Source organism: Gymnodraco acuticeps, unplaced genomic scaffold (genome assembly GCF_902827175.1).
Source record: "Gymnodraco acuticeps unplaced genomic scaffold, fGymAcu1.1, whole genome shotgun sequence".
Taxonomy (NCBI): Eukaryota; Metazoa; Chordata; class Actinopteri; order Perciformes; family Bathydraconidae; genus Gymnodraco; species Gymnodraco acuticeps.
In genome coordinates, this window is record NW_022989815.1 from 1,275,680 (window position 1) to 1,289,611 (window position 13,932).

The window sequence follows — 13,932 nt, forward strand, 5'->3', positions numbered from 1 at the left end:
TTAGTCTTCTCAAGCACCAACTATCAAATATCTCTCCTGATTATTGGCACTTGACAATCACCTTCCCTGAATTTACTCAGGTGTAACTAAAGTCTGATTTAAGGGTTGTTTTATATTTCACATCATTAATCAGAATCTGCAAAGTAACTCAAATAAATGTAGTGGAGTAAAAATACCAGGTTAACCTCTGAATTGTAGTGGAGTAGAATTACAAAGTAACTCAAATAAATGTAGTGGAGTAAAAATACCAGGTTAACCTCTGAATTGTTGTGGAGTAGAATTACAAAGTAACAATGAGCTGTCATGTGGGTATATATTAATGCTGCCCATTATGGATACAAGCGATTTTCATCCATTTATTAATTATATGTTTTACATTATTATATTATATGATATATTCACATATTCATTATATATATATATATATATATATATTATATATTATATTATTATTATATTATGTTTAAACAAATAAATAAAAACAAGGATAATTGTGTGTTATTGGTAGTGGATTGTCCTATGGGGAGGGGCTTAACATGTATAAACCTCTGGCCACAAGTGTTTTGGAAGGTAGTCTGACTGTGGCAGGAGAGCAGACCTGTATATATATATTGAGGTTTTGTTTTCTCTATGTAAATCCTTGTTACTTTGTGTCTTTCAGCATTTTTTAACACTGTATTTATATAACAGTGTGTTATTTAGAAAATAATAACAAATTAGAAGAAAACATTTTTTTAATTAAAAAAAATACAGATTTCAGTATTCTGAGGCTCTGAGCCCCATTTATTTTCCTCACAGACGACAAAAAAAAGTCCGACATTATACGATTTAAAATAAAAACAATAATCGTGGCTTGATATTGAGTAAAAACATGTTTTTATGAACCCCACAGCTGCCGGTCTTCCAAGACCCGATCGGACAAAAAGATGTGCTGCAGGCACGAAACATACTACCAATAGAAATACATTGCTTTTAAAATCGTTCTGTGTGACACGAAAAAAAGGGGAAAATCGTGTTGGTGAACACGAATCAATAGATTAAATGTCGTGACTATAACATGAAATGCCATGAGACTGGGTTGAATATTGTGAATGGCAACTGATTGAACCCTCTCTAAATAACGTATTCCCATTTCTCATTGGTTACCAAGTATATGGCTGGTCAGTAAACAAACACATGCAGTAGCAACACTTAAGCAACACATTCAGTAGAATACAGTATTAACCATCACATCAAACATTCAAATGACTCCTACTTGTTCAGCACTTACTTAAAAATCACCTCCCCTGCTGCGGCCACACTGAGTCCAGAGAGAGTCGTGGCCTCCATACCCTGTGGTTCAGGGCAGATCTTTCCAGGGTTGTCGTTGTAAAGATCGGAGAAGGTTTCCCAGTCTCCAGTTCCAGTGGGGTCATCTCTGTCAAACCAGTCAGTCCAGCATTCTGGACATGGGCATTTCAAATGAGATAAATAAGCAACAATGCATTTGAAACATTACTGAAATAGCACATGTTGGGATTTGTGAAGTGTCAATAGGTATGATTTGCTTACGAATGTGGGTGTAATAGTCGCAGGGAAGTTCTAAATAGAATACAAAATAAACAAAATGATGAGTGTCAGAAATGTCTCTTAAAAAAGGGAGCCACTGAATGGTTTAAATAACTACTTACTTGGCTTCATCTCTGGAACTTCTGCAGGTAAGAGGTAAGGACCGGCAACCCGCTGGTGGCTTTCTGGTAATGGTTAAGAGAAAAATGTTACAAACTGTGACTTTGTATATTTCGGGTGAAATACAAATATGATCATGTCATTTTTATAATTAACCTACCCAAGAACAATGCGGCAACAATGGCAACACTTAACTATCAGAGAAAATACAAAATGTAAAGTTTATTATAACATACTGCATATGCAGAACTTGTAAATCGACATAGAATAAAAGGAAATATAATCCAAAATCAAACATTACCAATTTGATCATGGTTGCAGAGGATCAGGGACCTTTAAAACTGTAAGGGAAGTTTGAAATTAGGAACTCAAATCAACATGAGCATTATCAAAAATAAATGGAGTTGCTTGAAATACTAAGAACGTGAGAAGTACTTTCTACTTTATTTCCGTGTTAATTAGAAAACAGCTTTTAACTAATGCTGAAAATGTGTGTAAAGGTTAAAAGCTATAACAAAAATCATTGCAAATCATACCTGAAAATGCAGGAATGTCAAAACACTTGCTTGACAAAAGTCTGCCACAGATGATAGATTTTAAAAAGCACACAACACTTCACTGCTGACTAATGTGTAAGAAGAAAAGTAGCAAAGTAGTAGGAATTATTCTCAAATGTGTATACAACTATTGATGTATGAAAGATGTGAAAATGAAAGGGTTGTACAGAATATTAATCATTAAATAGAAGTAGAAAACACACGTAAAAGCAGCTAAAGTTATATAAATCGTTGGAAAGTGGTAACGAGTTAAATGGATGAAGGGTGCAAAATAAAGAGTAAACAATAAAATATGTTTAAATGGGACTTTTAGAGACATTGAGCTCACATGTGAAGGAGTTTTCAATAACTATCCATGTTGGAATAAGGAAAACATCAGTTAAGTTCGAAGCTCTGACAAGCGTTAAACTATAAGTATGTTTATTTAAATGGAAAGGTCCATCCTTAGTTTCTTGCTAGAGTGACTTTGGAGACCGAAAGTCTTAGTTTACGTTGGAAACAGGATGATCTCCTGAACAAACTGGTTGGCATACGTATACTCTTTGCCGGGAACTGATACTTGGTTAACCCCTAACTCTAACCCCAATTTAATTACATTATCAAACAACAAGCACATTCATAACTTCCTTAACCCTTAAAGGCCGAGCGTGCCGCCCGCGGCTTCATAGAGGTAGCGTTCTAAAATGCTTAATATAACTTTGTAACCGCTAATCCTATCCATCTGATTTAAAAAGTGAGGTAAAGCGGCTATTCTAGGCTTTTTGCTGGTATCACTATGTCCTTTTCCGGGATTCAGAGGCTCCGACGTGATCGGGGCAACGTTATCACATTTTACAGCCTTGATTCGTCAAGGAGACCCACGCGGCCCCTCTGTCTGAGCCAAACAGCAAAGGTTTTAGACTAAGTCCCACCCCCCTGTGTCCGGATAGGTTTAAAATGTAAAGGTCCAGGCAAACCTCTGCCCATGCTACCATCTTCTCGACCAATCAACATAGGTTGCTGTGTATGTTTTTGGCGGCGGGAGATAAACAAAGAGAAACAGAGAGACCAGAGAGTAATACTAAAGAAGAGTAATTCTGCCAGCGTAAGAGAAATAAATACAACACGAGATATCTAGATACAGTCACACACACACACACACACAAATACACATACATACACACACACACATATCCCAAGACAAATTCAAACCAACATGTCAAAACGGCGTTACACTACGGAAGAAGCCGTAGAATTTATTTTGTCTGGCGGACCGCTTAGCGATGCAGCGGTGGATTCCTCAGATTCTGAAGCTGACAACTGGCAAGGAAGAGGAGTATGATCACGGGATTGATCCCTTCGAAGATAAAAAAGTGAGTAACTTTGCTTATTTCTTATTGTTTGTGTTGCATTTATCGGTTGTTGTTGCTGTATAACGCCGAAAATAATTAGTCCTAAGAGTTTTTATAATGGATGGCCATTTGCCGTAATTGTGTCATAAAGTGAAGTCCTGAGCTCAAGATTCACTATCAATAGAGGCTACTATTTATTTCAGTAAAAAAACGTCAAGCAATACCTTTCATTTATTGCCTCATTCCGCTTGCCCTCTTTGGTTGTTTGTTATGAGGTCTAATGTTATTATATTCATTGCATTACAATTCAGTTACTGATTCCATCAACTAGTAATGTTAGCAGAGGGATAAAGTGTGAATCAAATCAAAAGTTGAGACTGTGTTTAGAAAACAGATAGGATGACACTGGAGAAATAAAAGCAATAAAGGAAATAAAATAAATTCAGACATCTGTATATTTTCCTCCCTTTTATTTTAGTACAGAGGATGAGAGAGGGGATGCACAAGCCCCTGTCCCCATCAGTAGGCCTCCTTCAAACCGAGAGGGAAAAGAATGCGGCCAGGAGGGTGCAGCATCCAAAAAAAAGGCCAAACCAATGCCAGCCCCCCTGACAGTGAAAGGGAGAGGAAGAGGAAAAGGGAAAAAAACATCTCTGACCCCAGAAGATCCAGGAGCTGTTTGGAACGGACCTGAGGTGCCAGATACTGCTCAACAACTACCACACTTTTGCCCGAAAAGAGCCCGTGGAGTCCAAGGTTTTGTTGGTGTGGAGTATACTCCTGCACAAATATTTAGAAATTGTTTTAACAACCAAGCTGTAAATATCATCTGCAAGAACACAAACAAAAATGCTGAAAAGGAGCAGGCTAAGGGGGAAAAGTTTGTTTGGGAAAGCCGGTAAAATTCCTCATGTATGTCGGCCTTATGGCACTTCTAAAACTGCTAAAAGTAAGTGACTACTGGAGGAAGGGATCACACCTGAGTGTTCTCTTTCCTGCTCCTGTCATGACAAGAGACAGGTTCATGGCAATCAGCAGAGCTGTACATCTGAGCGACCCAGACCATGATGAATGTGGATACATTTCCTTTGCTCTTTATATATTTTTCTAATATTTTGGTTATAGTTTGAAGATCATTTGCTCTTTGTACTTTTGCACTTTCTATATATTCCTAATACTTTGTTTATAGTTTTAATATAATTTGCACTTTGTTAATTTGCACTTTGAATTTGTTTCACTGTTTGTGTTTGTATTTCAATGTTCAAATGATAATATATATCTCTGAAACAAGTTATTTTTGTTGCAATGTCATCTGTTATGGTTTAATTGTTTACTCTCTCAACCTTTTTTTGACAGAAGAAACATGATCAGTCATTTAAATATGGAAATACATTTCGTTTTAATTATTCCATATGATCCTAGGCGTTTTTCACTGAAAAACGCCTAGGATAATATTGTAATAAATAGCTGTAACTTGCTCAGGGAACATAATATGCAGATGAAATTTAATTTGAAAGCCTAAAACATCTAAATGCAGCTTTGTAAATAATAAAAAAGAAAATCCCTATGTTCCTGGCGGAGTAAACAGTAAAAAAACACAACATTTGTACTGGCGTTTTTGAAAAGTGCTGGTAAATTCAGCCATTATCACACAAAGTTATGGTAAAATTTGGACTTCAAATTAGCCAGACTTGAACTAGAGGTTCTCCTGAATCAAATGAGGTAAGGCACTTGATGCTGACTGCAAGAAAAGGTTAGAACAGGTTAGGAGAAACAAATAAATACAGGAGAGTCAGGCAGGCGAAAATTCCGTCTAGGTCTTTAAGGAAACGCCAGAACGCCGACACCTCCTCCGCTCCCATGTTTTATTTTGTGTTGCCATAAGTTAGTCTCTCTGCGTTTCTGCGCTGGGCTAATGCTAATAATGCTAATGCGAGGATAATAAAATGGCGGCTTCACAAAACTTTTTGGGAGTTTTACAGGGCGTGGTTTGCAATCCGCCCAGCCAATCAGAAATATAGCTCTTTTCTCACAAGAGAGCCGCACGAAAGTCCCTGCTCTCTAGCAGCTCTCTGCTCTCTAGCAGGGACTTTCGTGGGGGTAAAAAGGTTCTCATGAACTAATTTTAGTACCGACTCTTTTTGGTGTGAACGCGATAAAAGAGGCTAACGTCCACGCTAGCTTCTATATATTTTGCATTGAGGTGATACTTGAGGCTTGATGTGCTGCGGTGATATGCGAATTCCTTTTTGCATAATTTGCACACAACCGTGCTCTTATCGACGCTTCCATCCGTCCGTTTTTTAAAACAACATTTCCCACTGTTGTTCACTGTGGTTTGTTGTTGTCTGAAGTCATGAACGTTAGTTGGTGCTCCAGTATAATCGGTACGCCTGAAACTCATCCAGTGAGAAACGTTCCGCGGTGCAAAAATAAGTGCGATTAAAATGCGTTAATTTTTGTAACGCGTTAATTTTTGTGTAATTAATTAATCTTAATTAACGCGTTAAAGTCCCGGCCCTAATATTTAGTGTACATGCTGATTTAGCATTCAAGTTCAAGTACTATCTACTTCAGCAAACGTTAAGCAGCAGAAACCCTTGAACTCAAAATATTCAGCTCTTTAAGGAAGTTATGAAAAAAATTGCTTCTCACTGTTCTTAGGTCAAATATTTATATGTGATTAAAAATGCGATTAATTTCGATTAATTAATTACAAAGCCTCTAATTAATTAGATTAATTTTTTTAATCGAGTCCCGGCCCTACTAAATACATTATTGCATGTTAAATTTCTCAGCAAAAACAAAAGAGACTCACGAGCAGGACCTCTCAGTGGAACAGTTTGGTTCATGAAGTGCTCTCCTGTCTCCTTAAATACAGCTTTGGGAGTAACTATCCACCCCCATTGGAATCACACGTTGCTAACCTCACCCTAAGAAAACAATGCAGTTTTTTAAAAAACTGAACGAGATACGCCTTGCACAATAATTCTCAAATTCGAGGGGGTTGAATGAAAAAACAATAACTGGAGATAAGGTGTTCAACTCTACCATTCATCTGTGGTCACTTTAAACCTCCTATAATCCTGGGACCCAGCCCATTGAAAATGTTCACTGTAGTGGACATTTTGTTAACATGCATCTCCTTTTACTCTTTTGAGCTACTCTATCAATCCCTGATGTGCTGTACAGAGGACATCCTGGTCTTTCCAGTGATATGTCATTGGTTAAAATTGCATGCTGGGAAGTTCCTCTTTCTTTTAATCCAAAATGGCTGGCATACGAAAAACAAAATTGTATAGAAGCAGGAGGAGAAGTCAAATATTGTTGAATAATTGTCATTTTTACCATGAAAATCATATATATTCTTGTTTATTAACATGTGAGGAACTATATAATTAGTTCTGAAAGCAATTAAATAATTCAAGTTTTCAAATAACAGCCCTTTTATAAATGTCCATTCTAGTGGACGTCAGGACTATCTTCATGGACTTTATGACTCAATATTGTTGCAGGAGACGGAACTGAAGCAGACATTTTCTGTACCAGATAGTTCAGGGAGATTAAGATGTTGAGCTCTCAGATGATGAGAGAGATGACAATTTCACAGCTGGGATAGAAGAGGGTCAAGAAGAAGGGGGGGGAAAGATGCAGGATGCTCCATGAGCGCACAGATAGATACATAGAGACAGATAGGGACGAGCTGGAAAGACATGGCCCCCTGTGGGCCAAGAGTAGCACGTATGTCTTATTGTTGTTTTTATTTTAAGTGGAGCCATGAAAAATGAGAATTGCCTCAGGAATGCAAGCTTTATTTCTATGAGCAGGTCAAATGGAGACCACATCCATCAAACTAGTCAAGATGACCCTACAGTCCGTGCTGACTGGAGTCAATGAGGTACTTTCCCACTACATTGTCTACAAAGTCTTTGAAGATCTGGAAAGATTCACCAAAAAACAAGCTAATTTTGTATTGACCAAATAAACAGCAATGTTCAGATCAATTACTTATTCATGTTTTAAATAAAGGTGAATGTATTATTGTATTAATATCACTCTATAACCATAATACGTTACATAGTCCATCTGTTAATTTTGGCTGTCTTTTCAAACTAATATGGTCCCGACGTCCTCTGCAGTGGACATACTGTAACATTTTTAAAATAAAATAAAAAAAGTCTAAATTGCAAGATGTTTTTTTAACCCTAAATAGGTAGGAAATCACAAAAAAAAGAAAATTGGAAGACACTTTTTTTCCTCGGGTCCCAGGAGGATAAATACTGGACCTGTTTCACACGTAAATCCAAGAAGATGCATTTGTGTCTTGAGTATATTGAGTATACTCTTTCAAATGTAATAGCCATATCAGGATAAAACTTGCACTGTCACGAAGGAGGGAAAATGCTGCTCGACGCGTTCATCTAGAACTCTTACTGGTGTTGGGAACTGCTACTTTGGGTTTAGGTTAATATGAAGCTGGTTGGAGTTTTTGTCATTTTGTGGCCATATGTATAATTTAGTTTGATTCTATAGTTAAATGTGTGCAACTGCCAAACATTATTCTACGTTAGATACCTAAAGTTAAAACTGTGGGTCTTACAGCAGGTCAAAGTTGTTTTAACTGGTTTTTTTCAGGAGATTTTTAAAGTTCCTTTTCACTGTAGAAATATTGATTGCAAAAAAATTATAAATATATAAGAAAGCTAAATACAAGTTTAATAGTTCATGTTTATTGCACTAATGGCATTTTCAAAGAAGATTTAAAGGTTCCCGCAATTACATGTCACTTGTTAGACTCTTTTATCCAAAGCGACTTACATACTCAATACTGTGGACAATCCCCAAAGGAGCAATTTGGGGTGAAGTGTCTCAGGGACACAACGACACGCTGACTGCAGTGGGGTTTGAACTTGTGACCATCTGATCCGAACACCAACGCACAACCCACTGCACCACACGTCTCCCCCAATTTAATTACATTATCAAACAACAAGCAAATTAGCAAGCAGAAATCAAATCAAATCAAGTTTTATTTATATAGCACATTTATAAATGATTTTTGGTCGAGCCAAAGTGCTGTACATATAATAAAAATAGCCTACAGTAGAGACACTTTACAGCAAATACAACGGCACAGATTGTTCAGAATATCAGTATGAGAAAAACGACACCCTCTATCCTTAGACCCTCACATCGTACAAGGAAAAACTTCCAGAGAAAACCCACAGTTTAAGGGGAAAAAATGGGAGAAACCTCAGGGAGAGCAACAGAGGAGGGATCCCTCTCCCAGGACGGACAGACGTGCAATATATGCCGTGTGTAAATCGAAGAGATAATACATTTTACAGCATATAGACCGAATGTTAGGAAATGCATGTGTCTGTAATAAGAAGATGAACCCTAAAGCGATACCTGCACTCATCATTCCACAACTATACATATTAACTTGGGGCACATCCCCCATCACTTCAGACCCCAAAACACACACGCTATACAGCTCACAAGCAGCCAACATTGGAGCAACACATGAGGCTTCTCAATTCTTAAATTTCCCCTCCTCGACTCCCCTCCTCAACTCCTATCCTCGAAACTTAGTCCCGCCCACAGGAGATGCGAGCGGAGGAATGAGGAGGGGAACCGAGGAGAGAGGAGTGGAAGCAGCAGGCAGATAGAGACGTCCATTAATGATGACAGGAGGCACAGCAGCACTCTGTCTGATGGACAGATGTGTTCATGACGACTTACATATTTACTTTGATTCATTGACAGTGCGGTATAATGAGACAATAACAGGCTACAGATGCAGACACACACACACATATATTTATATAAATATATACAATTTAAAGTATGAGAGCACTCTCATAATAACTTAACACAATCAGAGACTGGATATATCCCCCCCCCCCCCCTCTCTCTGGTCGCTTTTGAAATTATGGGCCAAAAGTTGTATTTACAAGTATTAAAAGTAAGCAGAGGACACCAAATCAACTGAGACCCGTCTGTCCGCACCATCTACGCACTGTACCACACACACACCTACACACTGTACCACACACACACACCTACACACCAGAGACGTGCAGTCAGGGGAGGCAGAGCCTCACCTGTCATACTCATAGTCTGGCCATACTACAATGTAACGGAAAAACAACTAAAGAAAAACTAAATAGTAATAATAATATAATGTCTCCACTGATCTGTGTTGTAAATGTGATTTATGTATGATTCCAATCGCTTTTTATAGTCAAAATCAGCTAATTTGCCGAGCTCCGCTACAACTACGGGTAGCGATGAGAAGTGAGGCAGGGACGAGCTCTGCCTCTCGTAAGCCCACAGTAACTTGCTGGAGCGCGGGCACTAATTTAGCCCGGGCACTTATTTTGTGAGCGCGCTCAAGCCATTTACTGTGTGGTGAGGTGAGGCACAGATGAGCTCTGCCTCACCTCAGAATGCGTCACCTCACAGAAACTGTCTGGAAAGCGGGCCCTAAGCGCATGCCTGTTACCATCTCACTGTAGGTCACCAATGTAATATTTGTAGATCCCTTTATTACATTTATCCTCGCCATCCATAGTCTCTAAATAACTTATTTCACGTATATGATATTTAGGCTCGCCGTACAACGGCAATGAAAAAAGCACCAGGGGAGGCAGCCATAACCTCTGCCGCACTGAAGGGGGCGCACGTGAGCCCACAGGTCCTTGTTGCTACTGTTATTCTACGCAGAGACGGTATAGACGCGAACAACAAACTAGACTTTTGAAACTAGAGGAAGATAAGGAGGACTTTTACAAAAAAGTAATAGAGATTGTTGTCCAGAAGGATAGCATGGACTTCATCTTCAAGTCAAGGTAAGACCACATTGGTAATGAACATGGGATCTTACTAAGAAAGAACAATCCAATATTTAGATTGTGGGTATCCTTTTGTTGAACGGTCTGTTTAAAATGAATCGAAACATCAGACCAAAAAAGCTTTTGAAAACAACAGAATATTTCGATTAAGGTCAGAATATAATATTTGTAAATCTGACTCTGAAAGAGTCAGTGCCTCACCAGCCATGAACCTCACCGCACGTCACTGCTACACACTGTACCACACACACCTACAGCTCCTAAAGCATAATCAGGCTACAGCCGTTGTGTATTTTATTATGTGAAGCACTACATGATCTTATAAAAATATCGACTCTTTGTTTGTACTTATCTACTAAACTAAAGCAAATAAAGAGAGTAGGCCTGTTATACTGAGTGATATATATTATACACACTGCTCTGCTTTCTGCACGGACCTCATAGCTGTTCTCACTGTAAACATCGCGTTGCGATGAGAGCAGTTTCTAAAATAATATCCAGGGGATGCATGCAGAGCTGTCATTGGCTGAGATAAGTCCGGCCGTGCGTCACGCCTCCACCGTTCCCGGAAATGCATCCGCGGAGGAGCCGTGGAGGAACCATCAGTGTATCCTCGGTTATAGCTCCTCCAGAGAGCCTCCTCGACGCTCGATCCTCGGTCCTCGGTGTGCATTTAGAGAAATGAGATGTCCTTCAAAATGGCGCGCTGAAATTCATTTCCGGGTCACTACCGGAGGACCGAGGAGTCGAGGAGTCGAGGAGGGGACATTTGAGTATTGAGAAGCCTCTATGGAGAAACTCCATACAGTTCACCAACTATGCAGTTTTGGCCGCCAATTTCTTGTCACGCAATGTTGACATAAACACTTGGTCGGATGGCATGACATAGGAGACTTCTTGACAGTTTGTAGAACTGGTTGAAACACTCACTGAACACACATCCACACCGCTCTGAGCCAGGTCCACACCCAGGTTCAAGACAACAGAAACACAATCTCTTAGTCTTGGGACCTGGAAGAGAAACAGAATGAGCACGTGTGGCATGCCTGTTACGAGCTTTCCGTAAAGAAATAGGATGAGAATAATTACACTGAGCCATAACACAACTGTGCGTCAACACAAGCTCATCCGCCATAGTAGCGGCCTGCTGCAAGGAGGTTATTTTTTTGACAACAGTATGTTCTGGTACACAGTTTTTAAATTCCTCAGACATCATAAGTTCACACATTGAGGTAAGGTCATCAGCTATACAAGCACCACCCATCAAAAGGGATTTTGTTCTCCCTCGCAAAGTCCACATAAGTCTGGCCAGGAGTTTTCAGGCTGCGAAAACACTGCCTATATATACTTTTGGTTTTACTATAGACTGTTTGGAAGTTGCCACCTGCTGCTTATAATCAGCCTCAGGCACAAGCTCATACGCCCTAAGAATAGCACCTTTAACATTTTCATAAACAATGCTGTCTTCAACAGTAAGAGAAGAGCAAACCATCTTAGCCCTACCAACTAACTTGCACTTTAACAGTATAGCCCACACATCCTTCGGCCACTGCAAAGCAGCAACAAACAAAACAAAGTATGACTCAACTTCAGACTCGCGAAACACTGGGACAGCTAAATGTTGGTACTTACATCAAAAGCAGCAGCAGAACCTGACAATGGTTGTGTACCCGAAGAGGTACCAACTGAACCTGTCTGCAGCTCTAGCTCATGCATCCTGTCTATAAATAGGCCTTTACAGCCATGGAATATTGGGAGATTAATAGAAGAGAATAGAAAACCATAATGCTGCGAAGCTTCAACACTTCTGTATCACTTCAGTTCAGTGCAGATTATATTTTACTTCTCCTCTTCAGTTTTATCAGAAAAGTTTCCCAGATTGCATTCAGTTTACTCCCTCTCTCCCTCTATTCTCTGTACAGTCTTACTGGAGGACAGACGTGCACACTCGATACTAAATTCCACCAAAAAGGCAGTATTGATGCAGTGAAAGCATTTGCAAAACACCAGCAGAACTCAGGGTTTCCCCAAAGCAAGAGAAAATGTTCAGCCCCTGATTTTTAAATCTGTATGATACACTGCAGTTTCTTTTCAGCACCTATCACAAGTGCTTATCTCCCAAGAAATATTGATGCTGTTGAGGGGGAACAGGAATCACCTTGTACCTCCCTGCTCCTCTCACTGTGAGTATGTGTCTGTAGTGCTTATGTGTGTACATTTGAGAATCTAGTGTGGTTGGGGTCTCCCATCAGGAGCATTGGACTGATAGAAACATGACAGATGTGGGATTCAGGTCAGCAGAGAGAGTTTGTGAGGACACTACTCTGAAAACACACACCAATAGATAGGAAGATATATGTTGGGAAAAATGCATGCCTGAATGCTTGCATGTTAATATTAAATTCAGATTCACTGCTTTTTTTGTCCATTCTCATATTGCTGATAAAATGCAATTGAGCACCGTCTGCATATCATATTAGTTCCCACCATATGTTGAAAACACAAAATGCTGCTTTATTCACTCCAAATTACAACTTCATAGCATGTGAGGACAATCCTAATAAGCTATGCCAACAAGTCCTCCAACTCATACGACCAAATGGGCCGATTGCTCAGGCCCTTATTACGACCAAATATGTCGTTTGTGCAAGCGCTTAATACGTCCTATAATTACGTTTGAAAGTTTTCGCCCCGTTGAATGCTAACGTTAAAAATCAAAAAAATCCCTGAGTCGGATTGAAGCTGAAAAACAATACCAATTATTAAATTAATCAGTTAGATAGTTAAATGATTTTAAATTGGATATGTTGCTTAGACCATAATTCATGTTTAGCTCTGAGATAAACCCAATGTAGTTTATTAAAGTGCATTGATGCTAGTTCAAATAAACCTCTACAACCCTTCCAATGATCATAATTGTTCTTGTGGTCAGGTGGAACTTTGTTTCTAATATTAAATATCTCAGATATCCACAATGATCATTTGAAATAATTAAAATGTCTTCTAATGTAAATTAAATGTCCATGTACATGTTTCTATTCACTGTTATAGGTGTAGCTCCAGGCAGCACATGTGGGTGACTTGTAAGGAGTTTTTAATGTTCAGAAGTACCGACTTATTCCTGGGATGTGGTTAAATAATCATTTGCATTATTTCAATGAGGCAACTTACATATAGAAGGTCTGCCCTGTGGAAATGGCTGGGGTCATCGTGTCAGTGGTAACGACCTTTATGTACAGAGGGTATTCACAGATCTTTCCTGGGTTTTCTTTCCTCTGGTCCTTCAAAAGCTCCCAGTCCCCTGAACCACTGGGATTGTCACGGTCAAACCAGTTGGTCCAGCACACTGCAAGGAGCAATAAACGAGTGAGAGGACGACTGGGTAGGAAGCTGTAAAACTCTCCTAAATTAATGCTTATGCCACTGAATGGTTTAAAATACTTACCTGGCTCTTCTGGATCTTCTGGACCTTTTGGACCTTCTATATCTTCTGGACCGGGAACCCGCTGGTGGCTTTCT

General features: G+C 39.3%; 1 protein-coding gene and 1 long non-coding RNA gene across 3 annotated transcripts in view; one reads left to right on the plus strand and one right to left on the minus strand.

Annotated features, from left to right (window-relative positions):
• The window catches only part of LOC117556140, a 53,131-nt gene extending 39,412 nt beyond the window's left edge, over positions 1-13,719 (minus strand). The window contains exons 1-6 of one of the 2 annotated variants that reach the window (XM_034231387.1): positions 13,585-13,719; positions 1,970-2,009; positions 1,829-1,862; positions 1,671-1,733; positions 1,552-1,581; positions 1,271-1,442 (exon numbers count right to left, since the gene is read on the minus strand). In XM_034231387.1, coding sequence (XP_034087278.1) covers positions 1,271-1,442; positions 1,552-1,581; positions 1,671-1,733; positions 1,829-1,862; positions 1,970-1,981 — 311 coding nt within the window. In that variant the 5' untranslated portion in view covers positions 1,982-2,009; positions 13,585-13,719. The remainder of the gene's footprint in view (positions 1-1,270; positions 1,443-1,551; positions 1,582-1,670; positions 1,734-1,828; positions 1,863-1,969; positions 2,010-13,584) is intronic. The other variant, XM_034231394.1, reaches the window with a different exon arrangement.
• On the plus strand, positions 3,364-5,390 carry LOC117556161. The gene is made up of 2 exons (XR_004570504.1): positions 3,364-3,577; positions 4,035-5,390. It is a non-coding gene; the product is annotated as an uncharacterized LOC117556161 (long non-coding RNA).
• Positions 13,720-13,932: the final 213 nt, after the last annotated feature.